The sequence below is a fragment of the Strongylocentrotus purpuratus genome, unplaced genomic scaffold (genome assembly GCF_000002235.5).
Source record: "Strongylocentrotus purpuratus isolate Spur 01 unplaced genomic scaffold, Spur_5.0 spur5_scaffold_6, whole genome shotgun sequence".
NCBI classification, from domain to species: domain Eukaryota; kingdom Metazoa; phylum Echinodermata; class Echinoidea; order Camarodonta; family Strongylocentrotidae; genus Strongylocentrotus; species Strongylocentrotus purpuratus.
The window spans coordinates 30385382-30408764 of NW_022145612.1; the positions used below are offsets into that span (position 1 = coordinate 30385382).

General features: G+C 34.6%; 1 protein-coding gene across 3 annotated transcripts in view; it reads left to right on the forward strand.

Moving 5' to 3' along the window:
* Positions 1-23383, forward strand: part of LOC588997 (ATP-binding cassette sub-family C member 9) — a 49214-nt gene that overhangs the window by 8822 nt on the left and 17009 nt on the right. For 2 of the 3 annotated variants that reach the window (XR_004061759.1, XM_030972568.1), the window contains exons 2-15: positions 3178-3801; positions 4681-4911; positions 5323-5523; positions 10387-10542; positions 11939-12094; positions 14554-14688; positions 15125-15287; positions 15698-15738; positions 16233-16478; positions 17357-17527; positions 20036-20114; positions 20719-20824; positions 21764-21862; positions 23007-23172. Coding sequence is in view for 2 of the 3 variants with exons in the window: in XM_030972568.1 (XP_030828428.1) it covers positions 3184-3801; positions 4681-4911; positions 5323-5523; positions 10387-10542; positions 11939-12094; positions 14554-14688; positions 15125-15287; positions 15698-15738; positions 16233-16478; positions 17357-17527; positions 20036-20114; positions 20719-20824; positions 21764-21862; positions 23007-23172 (2568 nt within the window). In the remaining variant the exon portion in view is untranslated. The remainder of the gene's footprint in view (positions 1-3177; positions 3802-4680; positions 4912-5322; positions 5524-10386; positions 10543-11938; positions 12095-14553; positions 14689-15124; positions 15288-15697; positions 15739-16232; positions 16479-17356; positions 17528-20035; positions 20115-20718; positions 20825-21763; positions 21863-23006; positions 23173-23383) is intronic. The other variant, XM_030972569.1, reaches the window with a different exon arrangement.

Consider the following 23383-nt stretch of genomic DNA (forward strand, 5'->3'; position numbering starts at 1 on the left):
TTTGGAAGCGATCACTTTCCTATAGAAAATACAAATCAATCTACATCCTGTAGAAGAAATACATGAACGAGAATAAATAAAACAAAACGAACCATATCTTAGTTACAAAAAAGCAGACTAGAAAGAATTTGAACAGCAGCGACATAGAATTATCTAATATAACTTCAAATGAAAACACAGAAGAATACTACAACGAATTTATACAAGTCACAAAGAAAATTATGAAGGTAACGATAACGACAGTAACTAAAAAAACAAAACCACCCAATTCATGGTGGAATGAAGCCTGCCAACAGAGAATTAAAGAACGAAACAAAGCTAAAAATAGAGCCATCAAATAAAGTGATAAAAGATTATCTCTGCGAATAACTAAATAAGAGCCCTTGCACAGAAAACAATAAGAGAAGCAAAGAGGCAACATTGGAACAAATACTGCTCCAAACTTAATAGATTAACCCCGACTTCAGAAATTTGGAAAATGATAAAAAGATACAACAATATCATACAAAAAAGAATGCTTACCAACATTAGAGGAAAATGATATAGAATATAATACCGATCAAGAAAAGGTCATAAGATAGCTGAAGATTACACCTACGTAACTAAACACGAGAGACGATTTCTTTTTGTGTTGCTATTTTGAACTTCCATGAGTGATGTTTCCTAGCATCTACTAAATGTACTTTGTTGGTCTGGACGCGTGATGGCGTTTGTCTATGCACATCACATTTTCACTTGGCAGCCCAAGGGGGGGGGGGGGGGGGGTAGGCCCCCTATCTCCCCCCCCCCGAAGATCCGCCCCTGACAATCAATAACAAGGTAACAATCATGACTATGTGAATGACCCCAAAGTTCCATCAGGATCAGGCACAGGAATGCGTCCAAATCCACAACAATGAGTACATTATGTCCCTCCAAAGCCTTTAAGCGTTTCGTCGAGTTTTTTAAAGCCTACATCACTTAAGTAATATATCTGACAACAGCAGAAAACGATTTGGAACACATAGTGCAAATAGTAACTGAACAGAGTAAAGTTACATTTTTAATCTAAATAAAAAACACATGTTATATTTATTCAGGAAGAGGGGTTTAAAAACGAAAAATGAATTTCATTTCAGGATTATAATGTATTCTTATTTATAAGAAACACTGGTCCCAGAGGTGGGTGTGCTATATACACTGTCGCTCATATAGTTGGAATATTTTTGTTTTACCCCAATTTATGGAATTACATTAAAAAATAATACAAAAATAATAGATCTAGATCTAGGCACCGTCCGGAGCCCGCACGGGACCCGTAAGGTGCCTCACGGGCCCTTTACGGGTTTTCTACGGGCTGACGGTCACTTAAAAACGCCGGGAGAATTGGGAGCAGCCAACTCAGCACCACGGGGCCCGTACGGCTTAGAAAATTGCCCCAGCGCCCCACAGTGGGCCAGGGAGGGACCAAAGTGCGCCAAAATTAAATTTGGGTGATTTATTTTTTTCTATTTTTTTCTTGCCCAGTTGAAAGGTAATACATAGAGGAATACCTCAGTGAAATATTTAATTCCGGTATGCACAATAAGGGTATAAATTTACTACTTCAAACAGCAAAATCCTACATATTCACAGTTTTAGTGCAAAAGTGACTTATTTTATAAATCTTTCAATTCAACATGAAGTTTTTAAGTTATTGATATGAAATTGCTCTCACATATTCCTGATAGTTCATTTCGTTGAATGAATGGGTTAAAATTAATAGAAACACAATCTTCATGATATATTATTGTGTAATTCACTGAAAAATGGGCTAATTATCCATGTTTTTTATAAATCCAGAAGAAATGTTTAGATCTCCGCGGTGTACCGCTTACATTTTAATACCACCCTTTCCTCTAATGTCTAAGCTTCAAGTTGATACCAAATTTGGCTGCCCGATCTTGCCCGTTGTTATGTTAGAGCCGATTTCCCTTGCCACATTGCCCCGAAAATGTGGATTTTGGGGGTCCGCGGATGAATCATGAAGGATTTGTGGTCATAAATCACGGCGCGAGGGGGCGCGTGACACTTGTTCGGACACCGCGGACCAAAATAAACACATTTTTTGTGGCAATGTTGCAAGGAAAACAGCACTAACATAATAACGGGCAGAATCAGGCAGCCAAATCTGGTATCAACTTAAAGCTTAGACATCAGAGAAAATGTTGGTAATACAATTTAAGCGAAAATCCCTGGAAATCCAAACATTTTCTCTGGATTTATAAAAAAGAAATCCCCAAACAAGAGTTTTGGCGCACTTTGGTTCCTTCCTGGCCCACTGTGCGCCCGTAGGAACTTGACGGCAGCCGGACGGACACCGGCCGGAAATTTCCAAAATGTCTGTTTTTACTCGCCGTACGGGCCCCGGAGTGTATATGTGAAAGCCCCATTAGCTTGAAAATCTGCTATCTCTATCTCTATCTCTCTCTCCCTCTTTCTCTCTCTCTCTCTCTCTCTCTCTCTCTTTATTCATCTCTTTTTCTGTCAAGACTTCTTGTTAGGGGTACACAAACCTTCCATGACTTTAGTATATAACCGACTAATCCTTGAATGAGTCTAATGCTACGGTCACAAAGGTTCGTACGAACGATAATTTCTTACGAATCTCCCTGTTTTTCCATTGTCTTCCCGAATTACCATTGTCTGAAAATCATTCGTACGGCGTCCGTAGCAGTTCGTAATGGCATTTGTGACCGAGGCTTAACATGGAACATAATAGTTAGAAAACAAACGGTATTTAAAATACGAATTTTGTAAAGATTCTCGGAAATCATAATTTCACGATCTCTGCATGATTTTTTTGTTAAAAGGTTAGGGTAAAGGCCTTTTCAATCAAATGGCACTAGAATTATTAACACTATTTTATAATTGAGTAAGCAATGGCTGATATTTATTGCGATTTTGTTCTTTCTTTCAAAAGCAGTCAGTGCTCACTCAAGCGTACAATATTCTCAATACTGTAGGTGCCATCTGACTGAATAGGCCCTCGCCCATAATTTCAACCCCGAGAATCATGCAGATATCGCGGAATTATAATTTTGCCGGATACTTTCACAGTGTGTACTTTTTATAAGCACTATATTGAGTGCATATTGACATTTAGTTTGTTGCATGTTATTCATTGTCTTTCTCCTTATGTTGTTTTTATTCATACAGAAAACCATGGCAGAGGTAACAGACGCAGTTATTTCTTGGTTTTGTGGAGGAGAAAACTCGTCTACCGTAGACGATGTTTCAATCATTCTACATCATCCTGGTAACTGGGCCTCCAACACCTGTACAATTGACCTCGTATTCCTTATCTTGCACTTGGTATTTTGTATGATGGCTTCACTGGTTTTAATCTTCATACCTGTATGTAGCATCTCTCGTACAACTGATCATGCCTACATCATCCGCTATCCAGGTCACGTGGTCCGTTGGTTGACGTATATCCTGTACACTCTTCTATGTATCGGTATGATTGTCGAAAGTATCTTAACCTCAAATGACCATTACTTTGATGGTCCACCGAGACTGTACATCGTACCACTAGCTGGATTCCTGGCCGCCATCTTTGTAATGGTATATTATCATTACATGGAATACTGGGAGCTACCGGGAATGTGGCCTGTACAGTTCTTATACTGGGTTTGCCTCCTCGTCGCAGAGTGTTTCAGGGCCCCTGCGTTTCATCACGATAATATTACGTCACGTCACATGATCTGGATCTTCAATAAGTCAATGGTAGCTGTGGATGGAGCGATGTGTTTGGTGGAAATATATTTTCTGATGAAAAAGGTAATGACCCGAGCACAACTAGACATGCAAGATCTAATATTATGACGAGTACAATGATATACGCATTCCAGTCTTGAAAAAGGGTACATATCCCACCACTTGTGCTTTCATACGTGTTAAAAAAGAATCCTAGCTGGAAATTATCAAACCTACGTGCGTGATAGCTAGTTGAAAATTCAAAACCGTTTTTCGCCAGCATATACGGTTGTTCTTTTGCTTCAAAATAATCTTAAAACCTAGGCCTATAATTAGCGAGTTTTCGCACGGCGACGCAAGTGCTGACTAACTCTCTCTAAAAAAAAGAGTGAATTTTCACTCTATTTTCACTTTCTTGGGAGTGACGTCCGTGATCACTTGTTTAGGAGTGAATATCGATTGATTTTCGAGTGCTCTCTAAGAGGAAAAGAGTAAATGTTCACTCTATTTTCACTACATTTTCACTCTCCAGAGGAGTGACGTCCGTGATCACTCGACTTTTTTAGAGAGTATTTAAATATGAGCTCGCCACCCCGTACGAGCTCGACTCCCGACGCTATACGGCTAAATACCGTCGTAAGTGTGGACGCTACGTGGAAATGTTGCGACCCCCCCCCCCCCGGCTTACATTAAGGTTGTAGAAGGCTGCGTCACCGGTTGCGAAAACTCGCTATTACAAGATAGGGTGGGGACACATATTTCTTTCTTCCCTATCCTGCATGATCATTGTCCTTATTAGTCTCTTTTCAAATAGTAATCATCCATTATGTTTTAGGTTTAAACATTGAGAAATTGATGATATACATGCTTGTTAGAATCTCTTTGTCTTAAGGTGCTACTTCGTGCATTTCGAACAACCAGTATATCACCCTTCCCCCCTTAAAATCTTCAAACGTAAACCAGGGATTCAGCCTCGGATCATCACCTAAAGAACATCCTCCAGAATTGAGGAATCTGAAGTATCTTCACGATGATTGTAGTTTGCCATCATCTCTCCTCTATGCATGGATGAACGACCTGTTTATGAAAGGCATGACGCAGGCAATAGATGATGAAGATATGGGGAGTCTACCCGATGAGCATTCTACAAAGAACTCCAGCGAACGATTCGCCAAAATTCTCATCCAAGAACAGGTATTTCTAGAATCTTTTTACCTAAATTCTAGTCGTTTGATAGACGAATAAAATCATAGTTGTGGCGATGGTAAGGATTAAAGGCCAAAGAAAGGCTTACATTGTTTGCTGTGGGAAGACAAAATTGAAGGTAACGATATAAAATATTTGATTATATAAATGTTAAACCCTGAACAATTGGCATCATTACGTTGACATGTAACGTCGTCAAAAGATACCACCATTTTTAGTTACCAGAATCCATGAACCTCTATGATGCCTTCAAATTTTCTACTAAACATCCTTCCTCTTTGAAGTGTTTTGAGCGGAAAAGTATCTAATAAATGGACCAAACATTGAAAGTTCAGCATTTGCAATCGGAAAGTGTGTCTGATTGTTCTTGTTCGTTTTTTCTTCATTCGAACCCCTTAGGAGAGGGCCAGAACTAAAGGCCGTGAGATCAGTTTCAATGGAGCTCTCTACAGATTCCTTAAGAAAGGAATATACATTTCTGGAATTCTTAAATTTGTTGGAGATACGTCAGGGTTTGCCGCGCCATATGTCATCGCTGGAGTTATCAGATGGGCAACTTTGCAGAGCAAAGACATCGAGGAGACAGGGCCAACAAATCATGTACGCATTTACTAATTTAGTTTATCATTTTAATCGTTGTCACCACCGACAACCCTTCCTTAATATCATTATCATTAGGTGTTAATCACTCTATTGATTTGCTATTCCTGAATAACTCAATTGTATTATGTACATTATTTCGCTTTAATCGTTAATGATAAAGGTTTGTTTATGTCATCTTATCTCATAGAAACATAGTCTTACCTCTTTTTATCTTGATTCAGTTTACATACTTTGAACTGTGATTTTAGTCATTTTTCATGGGAAACCAATAATTGCCTTTTTCATACGCTTGGCTGCATTACATCATTTCTGTCAATACAAATATACATTTATTTTAATTTGTGTGGTAATGTTCCACATTTTACACGAAATATAGACATACATAATAGTATAAATGAGCACGTCTCAATGATTCTCAATTCATAAAATAAATTAAGTAAAGAATGTGAGGAACCTATTAAAAAGCAGTGCTTGTATATTATAGGTTCCCGGAAAAAGTTTTGTAAATGAAAAAAACCGTAGCAGTAGAGAAGGACGTAATTTAGAGGGGAGAATTTAAAACACAATGAAATAAGGAAATTTGTATACAAAATATTGCGTAAGCACCAATACCCAGAGTCACCCGGTTAAAATGCGAAGTCAAAATGTGTCGTCAAAATGCGTAGTCACCCGTGCAATTTAGTTAGCATAGCACAAAGTAATTTGTTTTCATACATTAAAAAACCGGAACGTGCATCATAAATTAACAGTTAAGATTAGCATTGAAGAAAAAAGGACTGGGGAGGGCAAACAAAATATATTAGATGTAAGAATTTAAAGAAAAACTCGAAGTTTGTGTTAAAAGCAATTTAACAATGGTGCTTCCTTAACCTCCAAATCCAAACCTTTTCAAAAAAAGGGACTGGTATACATGATTGTTTAGGGGAAAAAACTGTCCAGATTGGGGGAGATGGAAATTGTCTCTTTGTCTTTTGGGATAGGAGTGAATAACGCTGTTTAAAGCAAACATAGGAGGGAATATATTGGGCAGTTCATTCCTTACTTAGCTGATACATGAAAACTCCGAGTAAATAATTGTATAAATCAGATACTTTCAGAAAACTATTAGCAAGAAATAAAACGTTGGCGTGTGCCTGGAAATCTGTCAAATCTATTATTCTTATTTCTCTTTTTTGGATCATGAAAATCGAATTCATTTTTGTTTTTAAACAATTTCCCCAAGCTAGCACCCCGTAATTTAAAAGAGGTGGTAACAGAGTTGAATATAATATTTTTAAGACATGATATGGAAAATAAGATAACTACTAATAAGATAATAACTTCTTTATTACACCTACGTTCCTAGACAACAGTTTGCATAAATAATCAATTTGAGTATTCCATGTTAGTTTACAGTCGATAAGAAGACCAAGAAATTTAGTGGAGTTTATGTGGGTTAAGGGTAAGCCATTAACCAAAACTTGTTCTGGTAGCTCAGACAGCGTATTGCTGAACATCATAACATCAGTTTTATTCAAATTCAGGAACAATTTGTTTGCTTGTATCCATTTAACTACAAAATGGCAGTTCAAAATTCAGAGAATCAAGAAGAATTCTAGGATTGGGATGTGAGCAGAAAAAGCTTGAGTCGTCTGTACAATGTACGAAGGAAAGAACCGTGGATGAATTTATGAAGTCATTTGTATAGATAATAAAAAGGAGCGGGCCAAAAGAGAGCCTTGTGGTACCCCACATGTTATTGATCAAGGCCGCTCCTCGGATGCCATAATAGGCAAGTTTATATAATAAAATCTCGTGATTAATAGTGTCATAGTCCTTGGAGAAGTCCAAAAAAGTACCAATCGTGTGTGACTTATTATCAATTGCCTTGGCTACTTTATCAATCGATAATAAAATAGCGTGTATAGATGAGTGATTTGGTCGAAAACCAAACTAGTGATCTGTCAAAATATTGCATCAGTAAGGATCGTAATGGTACGGGTATATACAATTTTTCAAGTAATTTTGAAAAAGTTGTCAACAAAAATATTGGTCGATAGTTTCCTAACTGCTCTTCATTTCCTTTTAAAAAAATGGGATAACCTTTGCAACTTTCATTTTACTAGGGGCGATATATTAAAAATTATTAAATATTAAAAATTTGAAATACCATCATATCCTGCGCTCTTTTTTATCCATATTCGACACCATATCAATTACTTCTGTTTCACGAATAGGAAGAAAGAATATAGATCGAGAATTTCGATTGTTTAAAAACATATAGAAAGGTTTAGTGAGCGTGGGAATGTTGACAGCGAGATTAAGACCAATATTTGTAAAATATGAATTAAAAGCTTCAGGAATACGTAGAGAGTCATTTACGACATTACCTTTCCAAATAATGTTATCAAAATGTATTACTTTTTTATGAACTTTTCCAAGCACATCATTAATTATTTTCCAAGTAGATTTTATATCTGTTTTGTGAGAAGAAAACTGAGGAAAATTAATCTTTTTCAGCCTTACGTAGCACAAATGTCCAGACATTTACGATAGGAGGTGTATTTGAATTTAGCTGCATCCGTGTGACAGGATTGGTATTTGTAAAAAAAGATTATTTTTTTGCGGTTGATACTTCTTAAAATATTCCTAGAAATCCAAGAAGACCTGGGGACTTTTTATAGTTGGGTTTGGACGGTGGTGTAATTGTAAAATGATTATTAAACAGAGACAAAATTGCATCAATAAACTTATCGTATGCACAGTCCACATCATTAGTATCAAGTACTTCAGACCAGTTAACTTGGAATAAGCTTTGTTGGAATCGAGTAACACTTTGCTCCGATATAGCACGTGATCCTGTTGTGCACTTTACTTTTTCAGATTTTTGACTGTGTAGAACATTCGCGGTGGAAACACAAATTCTCTTTTGCATAAAATTTAGTACGGTTTTTTAAAGCATGTGTCAACAGAAATAGCTGTTATTGATCTTCAAGATTAATTAACTAGTGTATTTAATAATAAAAATTACATGCTATTGGTGCTTTTTTAGATTTAAGCAAGGCATTTGATACAATTGTTTTTTCTAAATTATTATCTTCACTTTCCTGTTATGGGATGAGGGTTTACCACTCCTCTGGCTCAAAAGTTATTTACATAATAGAACTCAATGTATGTATTTATGGTGTTTTATCTGATTATTTGAAAATGACATGTGTTGTGCCCCGGGACCAATCCTTTGGCCCCTACTGTTTTTACTTTGTATAAATAACTTCCCAAATTCGTCAGATTAATTGAAATTTATCCTTTTTGCTGATGACACCAATATCCTCTACACATCAAATGACATCGTGCCTTTATATAGCACGCTAAATATTGAATTGCGTAAATTATCAAATTGGTTCAAATGCAATAGATTAATCTTGAATGCCGGAAAGTCAAATTTCATATATTTTCATTCCAATTATAGATTGGTTTCTACAGAGCTCCTAAATTAATATCAAATCACAATGGAAGATAACATTCTTAATCGTGTTGCTAAAAGCAAGTTCTTGGGTATTTTTATTGACGAAAATTTATCCTGAAAAACACATATATCCCACATTAATAAGATAATGTCTTGGAATTTGGTGTCATCAGCAAGCTCCGCCTAAATCTGTTCTTCTTATGCTATACAATACACTTATATTACCGTTTCTTAATTATTGCAACATTGTTTGAGCAAATACTTACCCAACCAAACTGCATCGTTTATATATTCTACAAAAGAGGATTGTAATAAATATAACGCTCATTATCTTATTATCGCATTATCCAACTCATTCAAAACGGATTTTCAAAACAACTTAATAAATTTAATCTATCAAATGTTTACCAATTAAATGAATATAATTATGTGTGCAATACTTATATTTAAGAATTAAAAAAGTCAGCTTCGTAAATACTTATCCAACATTTTTATAACAAACAGTGCAAGACATAACTATGATACGAGATATAAGAAGAAATATTATCGATGGTGTGTAAATACAGAATTCGCATCATATTCTTTTATACATCATGCACCTGAAATTGGAACTTGCTTCCAAGTAATTTAACTTCAATCTCATTACAGTTTTAAACGTAATCTCAAAAGTTTCTGGATTGCGCGTGACTCTCACTAAATGTATTTATCTAGTTTTTCATTTTTCTCTCTCTGATTTCTCTTTTTCACCCTTCTATCTTTCTCTCTCTTCCTTTTCACCTCTCTCTCTCTCTCTCTCTCTTTCTTTCCCCTCACATTTTCCCTTTACCATCTTCTTACTTTTGCGTCCTATCATGTTGTATTTCGTGTACAGGGCTTATGCCGGTTGTTGTACATTTTCTTAATGATACTATCCGACACCTTACTTGTTACTTGTTTCTTATTCTATATTTATCAAATCTAATTCTTTAGGAAGCTGTCCAGACAAAATCTTCTCTTGGTCTTTTTTATATTTTTTTTTTACAGCTGTGCCTTATTTTTTTTCTTCATTAATTCATTGTCCATGTAACTATATGTTATCCCAATTTATATACTTTATTTTACATGGAATTGCATGTTTTTACCTTTGTAAAAATGTTTCTAAAGATGGAATTGAATAAACTGAACTAAACTGAACACATATTATATTAAATAATCTACTCCCCTGTCTAACAAATCATATCATCATAACTTACATAAGATTAATGCAAACCGAGATGATATGATTACATTAAATATGTTAAAATAGGAGTAAGTTTATTCGCTCCTATGACGATCTCCAACTACACCAAAAACAAGAAGATTCAAAAAATGTATTTGCATAAATATTGTATCTTATGCAGTAATGAATTATCAATGTTTATTTTTACAACACACAGATGCTGGAGTCATATATCACGGTGGGAGATTTCTTTTCCAATGGATATGTTCTGGTGACGGTCCTCTTCTTCCAATTAGTCTTCCAAAGTATCTGTACTCAATTAAGTTATCACTATATCAACTTAGAGGCAGCCAAAGTCAGGGCTGCCATACAGGTAAACACAGCTTACTACTTTCCTTTTGCAAGAAATTGCATTATGGTTAGATTTGATTTATACAGCAACAAAAAACTATCATTCAGTTTGGATTGAATTGAATTTTATTTCCAAACATATGGAAACGTTGTATCTTCCGCTTAATCTAACTAGCGTGCATAGAACAAATATCATTTTTGCATGAAAAAGTACAGTTTTCTATTTTTAAAAAAAGTGCGTTCTTTCCGGCATTTGGATGCCCGGAGAGTCACTGTCTGCTTGTTGGTATGTGAAACATGACAAATATCTGTATCAAGCCGATATTCGATACTTATATTTTACGCTACATCGTTGAAAAGCTCTAATGTTCATATTATCATTGATTGATCAGAGAAAAACCTCAATGCCGCTAATGATTAAATCACGACCCACTTTTACTACCTTGAAAATAATTAGATTGTCTTACGACGGGCATTCCAGAACCTAGAGATAATTTTTGGAGAGCTAATTATAACTGTCCTAGATTATTATTATTTTAATAATAATAATAATAATAATAGCTTGTTCTTATATAGCGCTTTTCAGGACCGAAGGCCCTCTCAAAGTACATCATTACTGTGTATCCAATGCGCCGGCATGCCAGTGCTTTTATACAAGGGTGAAAGAGCCGGCTGTAACGGCACTTCAAACACACCCTAGTAAACACTGCTTGCTACAGCTGACTATAATTTATAGAATGCAGTCGGGAGTTCGCTATGCAATGACATTTTATGTTAAACTGGACATAAAACTTACGAAATGCTTTAACTTAAAGTCTTTGGTGATCTGTGACGAAAGTTGAATCTACCGTCATCATCCAGTGCCCAATAGAAGCATCCTTTCTCCCCAGACCACAATAAGGCCAGGCAAAGCAAGTCCAGCGGGAAGGTCATGGTGATTCCTTTGTTCGACATACATTCGTCCACAATTTCATCCTGGTAACTAGAGAATGGTATTAAAACCGTTCCTTATCCTCACTACACACTTACCTTGCTCTCTGTGACTTTTTGTTGTCCCCCAAGCCGAAGGAGAACCTCAGTGGCAGTCGTTTAAAAATATCGAGGAGATGAAGAAGGATGTGACAAGGGTCCTTGGCTACTTCGCTTCGCTTTGGAACAACAAGTCAGAGGATCCTAATTTGAAGGAGCCTATAGTTTTATGCTTTATTTGGTACTAAAAAAAAGGCCTCTTTAAAAAGTTTCAAACCTTCTGGCATGCACCTCGTATTCTGTCCCTCCATAATTGTGTGTATTTCGTCTGCTATGACATTTTTTCTCTTAGAGTTATGATTATAATATACATGTACATAGAATACTGGTCCACACTATTCAGACATTATGATGAAATTATTTCGTTCACTTTGTTTTCAATGATATAGTCAGCAGTGTATGCCAAAGCCTTACGCCTGTCGAGTTCGGGGATTGGTAGTGGGTCCCTCACCATCGGTCAAATTACCAACCACATGTCAGTCGATCCTGCGACTATAAGCTTAGCTTTGAGTTGGTTCCATTCCTGCTGGTCTATACCATATCAGGTGAGTCTAATATACGAAACCATAGAAATGTCAAACAGATATTTATAAGATATCATATACATCATATATCTATGCGTTTTGCATCTAATGAAAATGCGAGGTATAAATGTAATATTATCAGGTGGGCTGTATCTAATACAGACCACCTTATAATTTTGTTAAAATTGCCTTTATTATTATTTATTTATTTATCAGGTGGGCTGTATATCGTACAGACCATCTTATAATTTCGTTTGAATTGCCTTTATTATTTATTTATTTATTTATTATTAAATATTTTTCTTATTTCTAACCACTTTTTTGATAGCAAGATATTGAAAATGGCTCAATCAAATGCCTTGAAATTTGGCACACATATGTAAAGGCATATGTACAACGCACCATAACGTTTTCAACATTGACCTTTACTGATGACGTCATCTAGGCGCCATTTTGTAAAATTTTACGAAAATCAACTCATGATCATATCTTCATAACCACAAGGTATTCCTCATTCATATTTATCATGATCAAGGTCAATATCAGTCCAGTTAGTTTCAGGTCAAAAAAACGTGCGCGTGCGCGTGCGCGTACGTCCGCGCGTTAGTGCGCGCGCAAATTTTTTAAATGCTCGAAATCGTCTCAAATTTATTTTGCATACGTTTCAGGTCATTTTAAGCATTTTATAAAAAATCGCGCACACGCGCGCGTTTTCGCGCGTAACACCATTACACAATATAGAATCGCCTTTTTTTTTTTCATGACATTTCTCATATTTATTCAAGGAATTTGATACCATGTTTATCTCTTTATGGCCATTAATAACAAGATGAGCGTCCATTCAAGATAAACGTCCGTGCGCGCGAGCTCCTTTAATACATAGCATTTATAGACAAAAACATGCCTATACAAAATCCATTATAGCTCTTTGGAATGAACCGACCTTCAATTTTTTTCATATTTAGATAGAGTATGAGTCAAAGATATTATTCCATGTCTCATTTGGCCATTAAGTGTATCGTGACATCATCATTATGGCCTTCGAACTATAAATAGGAATTTGCATATTATGACGTCAGCATATTTATGGAAAATTGATTGTATCTCTGTATATATATTGATCGATTTTCTTCAAAATTTCGATATGTTGTAGCTACGATAATTCTCTACAAGTTTAATAACAACCATTTTTCATTTTGATGACGTCATCAGAGTGAAAATTTTTATTAAAGGCCTCATGTCAGAAATTTCATAATTTGCGTGTTATGACTATAGAAGGTGAATTTCGCTCACGTAATGAATCTACATGATAGTCGCGGAAGAGGTTTACAGTACACCATGTGTAAAGTCCTCGAAGGACTAAGGAAAGTAGATAGAAAATAGAAGTGAGATGGAAAGGCGAGAAAGTGGAGGTTGGAAGGAAGAGTATATATTATTACTATTTTTATCCTTTAAGAGTAGCCTTCAGATTGGTTGCCCTCGATGGACCTAAAAAGATATAACATATCATGATATTCATTCTTGAGAATTTCATTATGTGACAAAGGGTATAAGTTTTGAAAATTATCTACTGTATTTCAGCGCCGGTCGTCATAAAAAGATATTTTAAGTGTCAAGTTTGCAAGTCTACTATTTCCACTTTATCGAAGATAACATAATTGAACATAATGAACATGGTAATAATTATAACTAAAAATACAATATAGAAACATAATGTACGTGGTAATAGTTATAACAAAAGATATAATCATCAGTATGATAAATACATTGTATAAGCTACATAAAGTAGGGGATCTACTAAAAAGCAAAGCTTTTGTTATGTAGGACCCAGTTAATAGGTCTGTATACAAATTAGGGTATCTGAATAAACATAAGATGTTTACAAAAGCATAGGATTATACGAGGGTTATCTTAAAGTGACATATTTTACTAAACATAGCGTAAACAATTGAAGAAAAAAGGGGAGAGTTATGTGCTTTCCTCAGCATAACCATATTTAAAGGTATAGACCTGGTCATGCGATTACATTGTGAAAGAAACGTTGTGGAATCGATCAGAGAAGGTTGATCATCTAGCATATAAGCATTGGTGTGTATTGCAAGGTTGTGGAATCATCAAAATTATAAGAAATTTGGACCAGTCTTGGTAAAGGTACAAGCACTGTATATAGAAAGATGTATATGGGAATACGCGATATCTATCCAGTCCGGATAGATATGATAACTTACCAAATGTATCAATTAGTAGGCCGTTTCCCGGCAAAATTTGTAACATCACGTGTTAGTCAAAACATTTATTTCCCATGATTGGTAATAAGAACTTCCATTTCATTTTTTGAGAGGGGGCATTTCCAAAACTGGTCTATACCTTTAAGAGAGAAGTTCACCTTTTGGAAGTAATGCTTTATAAAAGGCTGCAAATGAACAATGGTGTTATGTTGTCACGTATCATTTGAACTTTTGAACTTTTCTGTTGAGCAGGTTGTTATATACATGATCATTCTCTACTGTGAACTTGGAGTGTCAGCTCTGGTTAGCTGCGTCATACTTCCACTGTCTATACCTGTTCAGATCTACATTGCTAATAGACAATTATTGTACCAAAAGGAGGCTATGGTAAGTTTAATTCATGTGAAAAACGAATCCCTAAATCTTCCCTTATTTATCTCTCAATATTAATTATACTGTCAATTGCTCTAAGGGCTTTTTAATTATGTTGTTGCTAGTTGGTAAGTTGGTAAGCTAGGTAATAAGTAGGGGCTATTTAGTTGATTTGTATCGCTTTATCATTGTTTAGTAAGTAAGTTAATGGAAAAGGTCCTCGCCCCTGTTTATTCGTCATGCGAGGTCCTACAGATCGAGAAACATTATAGGTGGAAACTATCATCTTTCGGGTTATTCCATGGAAACCTTCCCATTACCCTATCGAAATGTTGCTCTCCCCCCCCCCCCCCCCCTCAGTCATCCAAGGAGAAATCCTTTTCTTTCTCAATTGCTAACATGGCTACTGTTCTCAAACTGGTTGTTTTGTTATGATTGATGTTCATTCTAGAAACTGTCAGATGAACGGTTAAAGCAGACTAACGAGGTACTGCAAGAAATGAAAGTCGTCAAATTAAACGCTTGGGAGAGAATATTTCAACAGGCTATCGAGGTCACAAGAAACAAAGAAGTCGGTAAACAAAAGGTTCAAATGTTCTGGCGTGTCCAGCTAAGTAAGTACTGTTTTATAGCATTGCAGGGAATATTCCAGGGAAATTTAACGATAACAATTGTCTGAACATTGGTCAAATATTTAATAAAATTCGATAAACTTCGCAACACCATGTTTCATAAAAGACAAGTATTGTCAATGGCCTTTCAGAATGAGAGTGTTATATAGAAGGTAGAATTGTATGTATTAATGTTTAATGCAAAAGTATTAATTGATTTATTCACGTATTTTTACCTAATTATCTTTTTCTTTTCCTGATGCAATCATTTATCATTATCATTGCTAGCCTAATCATTTTCGATGGTATTTTTCATGGTATTTTTGATATGATTATCTCTATCACTTGGTGTTGTAATTATTACTAGCACAGAAATTGGTATGGAATATTTCTTTTCTTTTCTTTTCTTTCAGATTCCCTGGCCAATGCAGTCCCACTTCTTGTTATGCTTGTAGTAAGTATAACAAATAAGTTTAATGTAGCAACAACTAAACGTAATCAGAATCAATTTTGTAGAGAGACACTTCGTCTGTATAAGGTGAATTCTCAGACCAAGAAAAGCTCAATCTGATCAAATGGATTTGTGGAACTTTGGAATATGATATAGAAATTTGTGGTGGTGCTTTGTTAGTCATGTAAATTTATCCAATATAATATTTCATATGATGACGTAATTGGAAATTTGATCCTTTGAATCTGGAGTCCTCATCTGATTTGATTTAAATAATCGAACATTAACCAATCCTTTGATTTTCAATGACCTGGATATCACCGATCATTCCACTTTTACACTAAATATCAAATCAATATTTGGAATGGTGGATTTAACATTTTGCATCATACATTATTTTTCTTTTCTTTTCTCACTCCCAGGCGCTTTAAAAAATGTTTTTAAAACTTGAGTTCTTCGAGTATAAATTTTTTTCTTCCTGTTTTGGACTGATTTAGGCTCTAAGCCTGTACAGTGTATTCTCCGGCAAGAGCCTGACTCCTGACTTAGCCTTCACATCATTAGCAGTCGTCAACCAGTTTCAGCTTCATCTACAGTTACTACCAAGAGTGTCGTCATTCTTTATCATGGCTTTCGTCAGTAAACGTCGACTAGAAAAGTTCTTCAAAGCTCCCGAGATCGAATGCAATTCATTGAAGGGCGGTGAAACGAATGAGGACAACGATGATAAAGAAAAGAAGAAAGTATGATAAGAAATTGTGTGATCTTTGATAAAATTGCCAATACATACTCCTTTTTGCAAACGGTACATTGTATATTTTTCCGTTATGCCTTATTTTATATTACCATTTGATGATTTGGTGTCTCGTCTTTATGTTTGTTTTAAGTTAAAATCTGAATATAAAGTTGATAGCTAAATTATTCATACCCTTAATAAGTTTTGTAAGTTTTGTATGTGAAAAATGGATTTTGCCGATGTGTTTCTTGATAATGTGACATATCAAAGCTTACATCCAAAAAGTATTCAACAAAGGCCCACATTCAAACAGTCTACCTTTTATTCTTGAGTTACGGGAAAAAACACTTCAAATTTACAGGGTATGAATAATTAATTTGTTAACTGTATGCTGTTAACATGACGTCATGGAAGGCCATTTTTAAAGATAATTAACCATCCTGTACAATTATCAAAAATATATAAATAAATGAATACAGAAATATTTTACGGGCAGGGTGATCGAATTATGAAAGGACTTGGGTGCATTATGATAATATGGTCATGTCGCCTCGATTTTTGATCAGAGAATTTAAAAAATGCTAACGTTCATACGGACTCTGATTGAAATCGAAATTGACATTAACATCGATATTAATTGATATTGTTTTCTGGTAGGATTGATAAATGACAGTGATAAAGAAGCTGCTGTTCTTTTTTCTTCATACACGAACATGCTTCTTCCGTATTTAGTATCTTCATCATCATCTTCTTTATTTCAGCACCGACTTATAACTGAATATAAACATCACTTTGACATGCAATTTTATGATGTATTAATGTATCCTCCGACGCCTCCATCCCGGGCCGCCCACCCCCTTTTTTTTTGGTTCTATTTATGTGTAGAAACTCACCAATGCCAGTGCTTTGATCCAAAAACTGAAGAGAGGGTATGATAAGAAATATGGATCAATTCCATACTCAACGTTGTCAAACGATCATATTGAATCTCAAACGCAATCTATTCCTATGGCGAACATGAATGCTGAAACAGTTCCATCGGGCATTGCATTGAAGGTATGTAATATCACTCGCCATTTATGATAAGTAACAAGGTGATCATCATTGCACGGAAATATAATGCAGCAACTTGATCTAAGTCTAAACATTTTTCACTAATCATTGAAATGAAAGATGTTCTCCTTATCACCCTAAGACACATTGGATAATTAAAACAAAACACAGAATAAAAAACATCCTTTTCCATTTAGATTACGATTTCTTTCCATTTACATCTGATAGAGCATGTATAGGCTATTTATATTTCATTATATTCATTTACTTTGCAAATCAGGGAATTTTTACAAATCGTTGGTTTTATAACTTACAAAGACTATAATAGTGAGATAAACAATACATTGGATAATGAAAGAAAAGACAAAAAATATAGAAATAAATTGTGTAATCTGTTAAAGCATGCAAAAAAATCATACTTTTCTCACATTTTAAAGTTATATAAAAATAATACTAAACAGACTTGGTCAGTTAAAAACTCATTACTAAATAAGCCTACAAAATATTTACCTGAATACTTTTTTAATGGAACTGAGAAAGTTTGTGATCCCCACAACATATAGCAACTGAATTTAATCAACATGTTATGAACTGTTGTAGACGGATAACCACATCGATGGTCAGTTCTTCTAACAATACTTCTTTTAAGGATCATCTGACTGGTTTTATCAACAGTTTTTTGTTTTTGTAATCCTATAACAGAAAATGAAGTTTTATAGATTTAATAGTAGTTCACTACACAACAGTAATTCAGTTGGATTTGATAATCTTAGTACTAACTTAATGAAAAAATTATATTTTATATTGTTCAGCCAGTAGTATTTATATTTAATCTCTCTCTTTCTATAGACTTAGTCCCAGATAAACTAAAAATAGCTTAAAAAAAAAGCCCCCGTATTTAAAAAAAGATGATCCTCATAAATTTGATAATTATAGGCCAATATCTATTCTGCCGTATATCAAAGTTGTTAGAAAAATGTATCTATAACCGATTATATTCATTTTGTTTTAAAAATAAAATTCTTACAGATTCACAATGTGGCTTCAGGAAAAATTACTCTACTACACATACTTTGATAGAATTACAAGATAAAGTATTGTCAGCAATTCATACCAATACATTTTACATTGGAATTTTCATGGACCTTTCTAAAGCCTATGATATTGTTAATCATAGAATACTTTAATCCAAATTAGAACACTATGGGATTCGGGGCTTACCACTATCTTGGTTTGAAAGTTATCCTTCTAATAGATCTCAATATGTAGTTTATAATAACAGTTCCTCAAATGTTTCTTCTATTACACACGGCGTACCACAATGTTCTATCCTAGGTCCTCTACTGTTTTCAATTTACATTAATGATCTTACACATTCTTCTGACAAATTTAATTACATTATGTACGCTGACGATACTACTTTAATTTACATCCAACCTAACACTCATAACTTAAAAAATAATATCAATACTGAATTAGACATAGTAACAAAATGGTTCAAATCAAATAGATGGTTAATAAATCCTAGTAAAAAAATTACTTTCTTCCATAAGTCAAATTTCACTAATTCGCTTGATAATTTTTTAATAAAAATAAATTATGTTCAATTAAATAAGGTTAAAATTGTTAATTTTCTTGGTGTTTTTATTAATTTCAATATGCAATAGGACACTCATGTCAATAAATTCACTCAAAAGGTATCTAAATGTATTGGTATATTATACAGATTAAAATACTTGCTTCCACCTTCAGCATTATTACTACTTTATAATTCATTAATGCTCTCATATTTAAATTATTGTGTTGCTGTTTGGGTTAATTGTAGTCGAATTAAATTAGATAAATTATTTAAATTGCAAAAAAAAAAGCCCTTCGCATATGCCTTGGATGTCATTATTGTGCCCATTCTGCCCCACTGTTTAGAAAATTGAAAAATCGTAATATTTTTGTACTGTACTATTACTCAATTGCACTTTTTGGTTTCTTTTACTTTCAAAATAAATTACCTGTTAATATTTTTCAGATGTTCACTCTTAATTACCAAACACATAATCACAAAACCCGTTTTAAGGATTTTTGTCACTTATGGCCAGTAAAAACAAAAAAAGGTTATGAAATCAGTACGACATAATTTCCCTGTGAATTGGAACTCCATCCCCAAAGATGTTTTTGATTGCAAGTCAGTTAATTCCTTCAAAAAAATTGAAGCAGTTTCGTTATCTCAAACATGTATAGTTATTTATCTTATGTTTATATTTGGGATATATGTTTTTTGTTTCTTTTTTATTAATGTTTTTTTCTTATCTTTGTGCTCGTTTATCTTTGCTTTACATTATGCTATGAATGCTTTGGGAACTATGCTTATTTATGTAGTTCCCCATTTCATTTTCTAAATTTTTTTATAAATAATTTTGTATTTTGTATCAATGTTATTTTTAATCGAGAATTAAATAAATGCAAATTAAATTAAATTGAATTGAAAATACATTTTTGTTATATTGATGTAAACAGATCAAAAACGGTTCATTTTCATGGAACCGTGAGCCCAGAACACCCATAATATCCGATGTGAATATTGACATACCGGCAGGCAAGTACTTTCACTTTTCATATATGTGATAATGGTTCTTCCAATGTGCATATAATTATATTAATTGAGCACACAATGTCCTATATTCTAGCAGATATCCACCAGACTCTGAGGCTCACGATACGGGATTCGAATCACTTCAACGGCACTATAGCGTATTTTAGCAAGTAATGAGTCTATGTTTATCAATCGTCACCCAGGTGAAGGAAATAGGTAACCGGTAGAGATAGTATCATTGAAAATAAAGCCAGGATGATAATATGATTGCAGGGCCCTCAAGGAGAGCAGTGTCTATACTGATGATGCGACCCTGGGTACGTTCATTGTGAGATGTCTTTGGAATGTTGCCAGACAAAAGCAGACATTAAGTTTATTTGAATAATCATCTAAAATGAGTCAACGTCCGATAAACAAACTCTTAAGAAATATATTCCCTATTGCATCAGCTAAACGCGCTTTTCATTAAATTGTATTTTTTCGTTTTGTTCACACAGTTATTGTTGAGTAATTGCTGCAATGAGATGTATTTGTTATTGTTTCAATGTTTATTGGCTTGATTGTTTCATATTTTGATGAGGTAACCATGGCCATTGTATCATTACAGGTCGACTTACAATGATTGTTGGTAAGATTGGAGCAGGTAAATCTTCTCTCTTGTCGGCCATGTTGGATGAGATGATCACGTTGGATGGTGTAGTCAAACATCACAGGTACAATCATTCATAAAATATTCTAGTGTTAAGCCAAGTTTACGCTTTATTCATAAGTTCAGATGAGAAAATCCTAATTTTTAGAACTTTTGATGTATACTGTCATATATTCATCCCATTTTCTCTTACTTTTAGACATTGTAAAATTGTAATATTCGAGCTCTTTCCTAGCCCGAGACGAGTATCATTTTCTTTCCATTTTAGGTTGTTCAGCTGATACCTAAAAATTCCAGTGTAAAAGTAATATGAGTCTCTAACTTTCAGAAAAATCGTTTGTATGAAATATAGGGTTGGTGTGTTTTCCCCTTCGCTAAGATTCCATAAGTTGAGTATGGTAAACAAAATATTTGAGTGTCCGGTTTCACCATACTCATTTTCCCCAATAGACTGTAGTGATAGGAAAACGAAAATTGAAATTTCGATTTCCAATCATAAATATCTTGATAATCAGACAGAATTTTGTTTCAGAATCTGAGGCAATGTTACCGAGTCACTTTAAGAAGAATTTGGGGATTATCATGAGTGAAGTATACAAATACAACGCATCAGTGAGGGCATTAGTAAGAATCTAAACGCCCTCGGCTATCGCCCTGGGGCGTGTTAGACTGTTCCAAAGGTACCTCGTGTGGGTAGTTTTAATAATGCCCGAAAAAATGGTGTGTGTTATTTGTTTTATAAGATTATGTTTTATTTCATTTTTGTAATGTTTTATAACATGATTTTGATAATGACCGTTCATTACCATTAGATAATGACCGGTTATTATCCAAATTACACGTTAGGCAAAATAAATGCCAGGTCACTTGTACGCTTTCAACCAATCATTTGATTAGGATCCACGTCATCATCTTATAAAGTATGCTAGTATAATCTGCAAAAATATTTTTTTCTTGAAGAAAAAAATTGTATTCTCGTTTGTTGTTTGATTAATCTTTCAAGCAAAATGATCGGAGTTGCATATGCAGCACAGACAGCGTGGCTGATCAACGCTAGCCTGAAGGATAATATCGTATTCGGAAACACCTTTAGCCAGAAAAGGTAACCACATAATTCTTCTTGCATGCCCCCTACCCCCCCCCCCCCTCTCTCTCTCTCTCTCTCTCTCTCTCTCTCTCTCTATCTCTCCACTCCCTCTCTCCTCTCTCTCTCTCTATGTCTTTTTTTAAAAAGGTTAAATACAAAAAATGTAGATTCAGATTTAAATTGGACCAAAAAAGAGGAAGGAAGCAAAGGGTATGTGATGACCTTCTTTTAAAAGAAAAAAAAGGATTGGGCGAAAGAAGTTTTCAGAATTGGAAATATAATTGCCTGGTTAGATGAAATTGAAGACAATGGATAAACTGAAAAAAATTATCATGCCTATTATCGTTTAGGGACTTGTTCACCTAATATAAAAGAAATAGAAAATGATTTCTTTCCCATCTTGTCTCATAGACACATCTGTTGCAACCGACGGTTGGGAAAAATTAGCTCACAGGGTCAATAATAGGTAGTGGATCAAATATTGCATAGTACCCGTAGGAAGAAAATGTAAAACTATTAACAAAGTAATGTCGCTTCTTTGCGGATGAAGTAAGTGAGAAGAAACTCTTGATCTATATAAAGTAATAAGGCCTTAGAACCGAGTAGAGAAACAAGCAGAGAAGTAAGACATGAATTATGATGAAACTGAATTAGCTTTGGCGTAGACTTTAAACTCTCTCTAAAAGACGTGTGTTAATAAGAACAGCTCAGGAGGAGTGATGAATGTAGGTGTGGCAAGCAAGTGTAATATGCATGCTATACCAATCACATAGGATGTGGAATGTGCTTGCCAGAATAACTGCAAATCCCAATACAACAGGGTTTAGAAATTGTGCTTGCCAGAGAAAGTATGTGTGGCACCTTTAATAATGTTACAGGTGTCATTCAAGAAATGAGTGACAATTGAATAAAAGGCCGGACTTCAAGCCACACAATAAAGACAAGACAATAATATTTACAATTTATCTTCTGAGGTCAAGTCACTACAATCACTTTTGAATTCGTTCCAGCTTGTTCAGCACACAAAACCTTGTTTAGTTTACGTGTTAACATTTCATTTAACACCAATGTAAACTAGATTTGTGCATAATATACAGGCAATAATCTTGATTTATTAGTCTTGTATCCCATTATCCCACCCCCCCCCCCCCCTCCGCAGATATAAAACAATATTGGAAGCATGTTGTTTACAACCTGATATTGATATCCTCCCTATGGGAGACCAAACGGAGATTGGTGAGAAGGGTATCAACCTTAGCGGAGGTCAGAAGCAACGCATCAGTGTAGCCAGGGCCATGTATAGCTCAAATGATGTCGTCCTTTTGGTAAGTAATCAGCAAATTCATCACGGAAATAATCATGCATATTTATAAGAATCTGATTTAATTAATCGTGGTTTAGTCAAGGTTATTTTTGACTTCTTTGTGCATCGGAGCCAGAGTCTTCATGATAGTTAAATTTTCAAATATAGGATTCATCCCTTAAAATTGATTCATATCTGATTATAAATAGAAATAGAATGACTTGAGATAATAA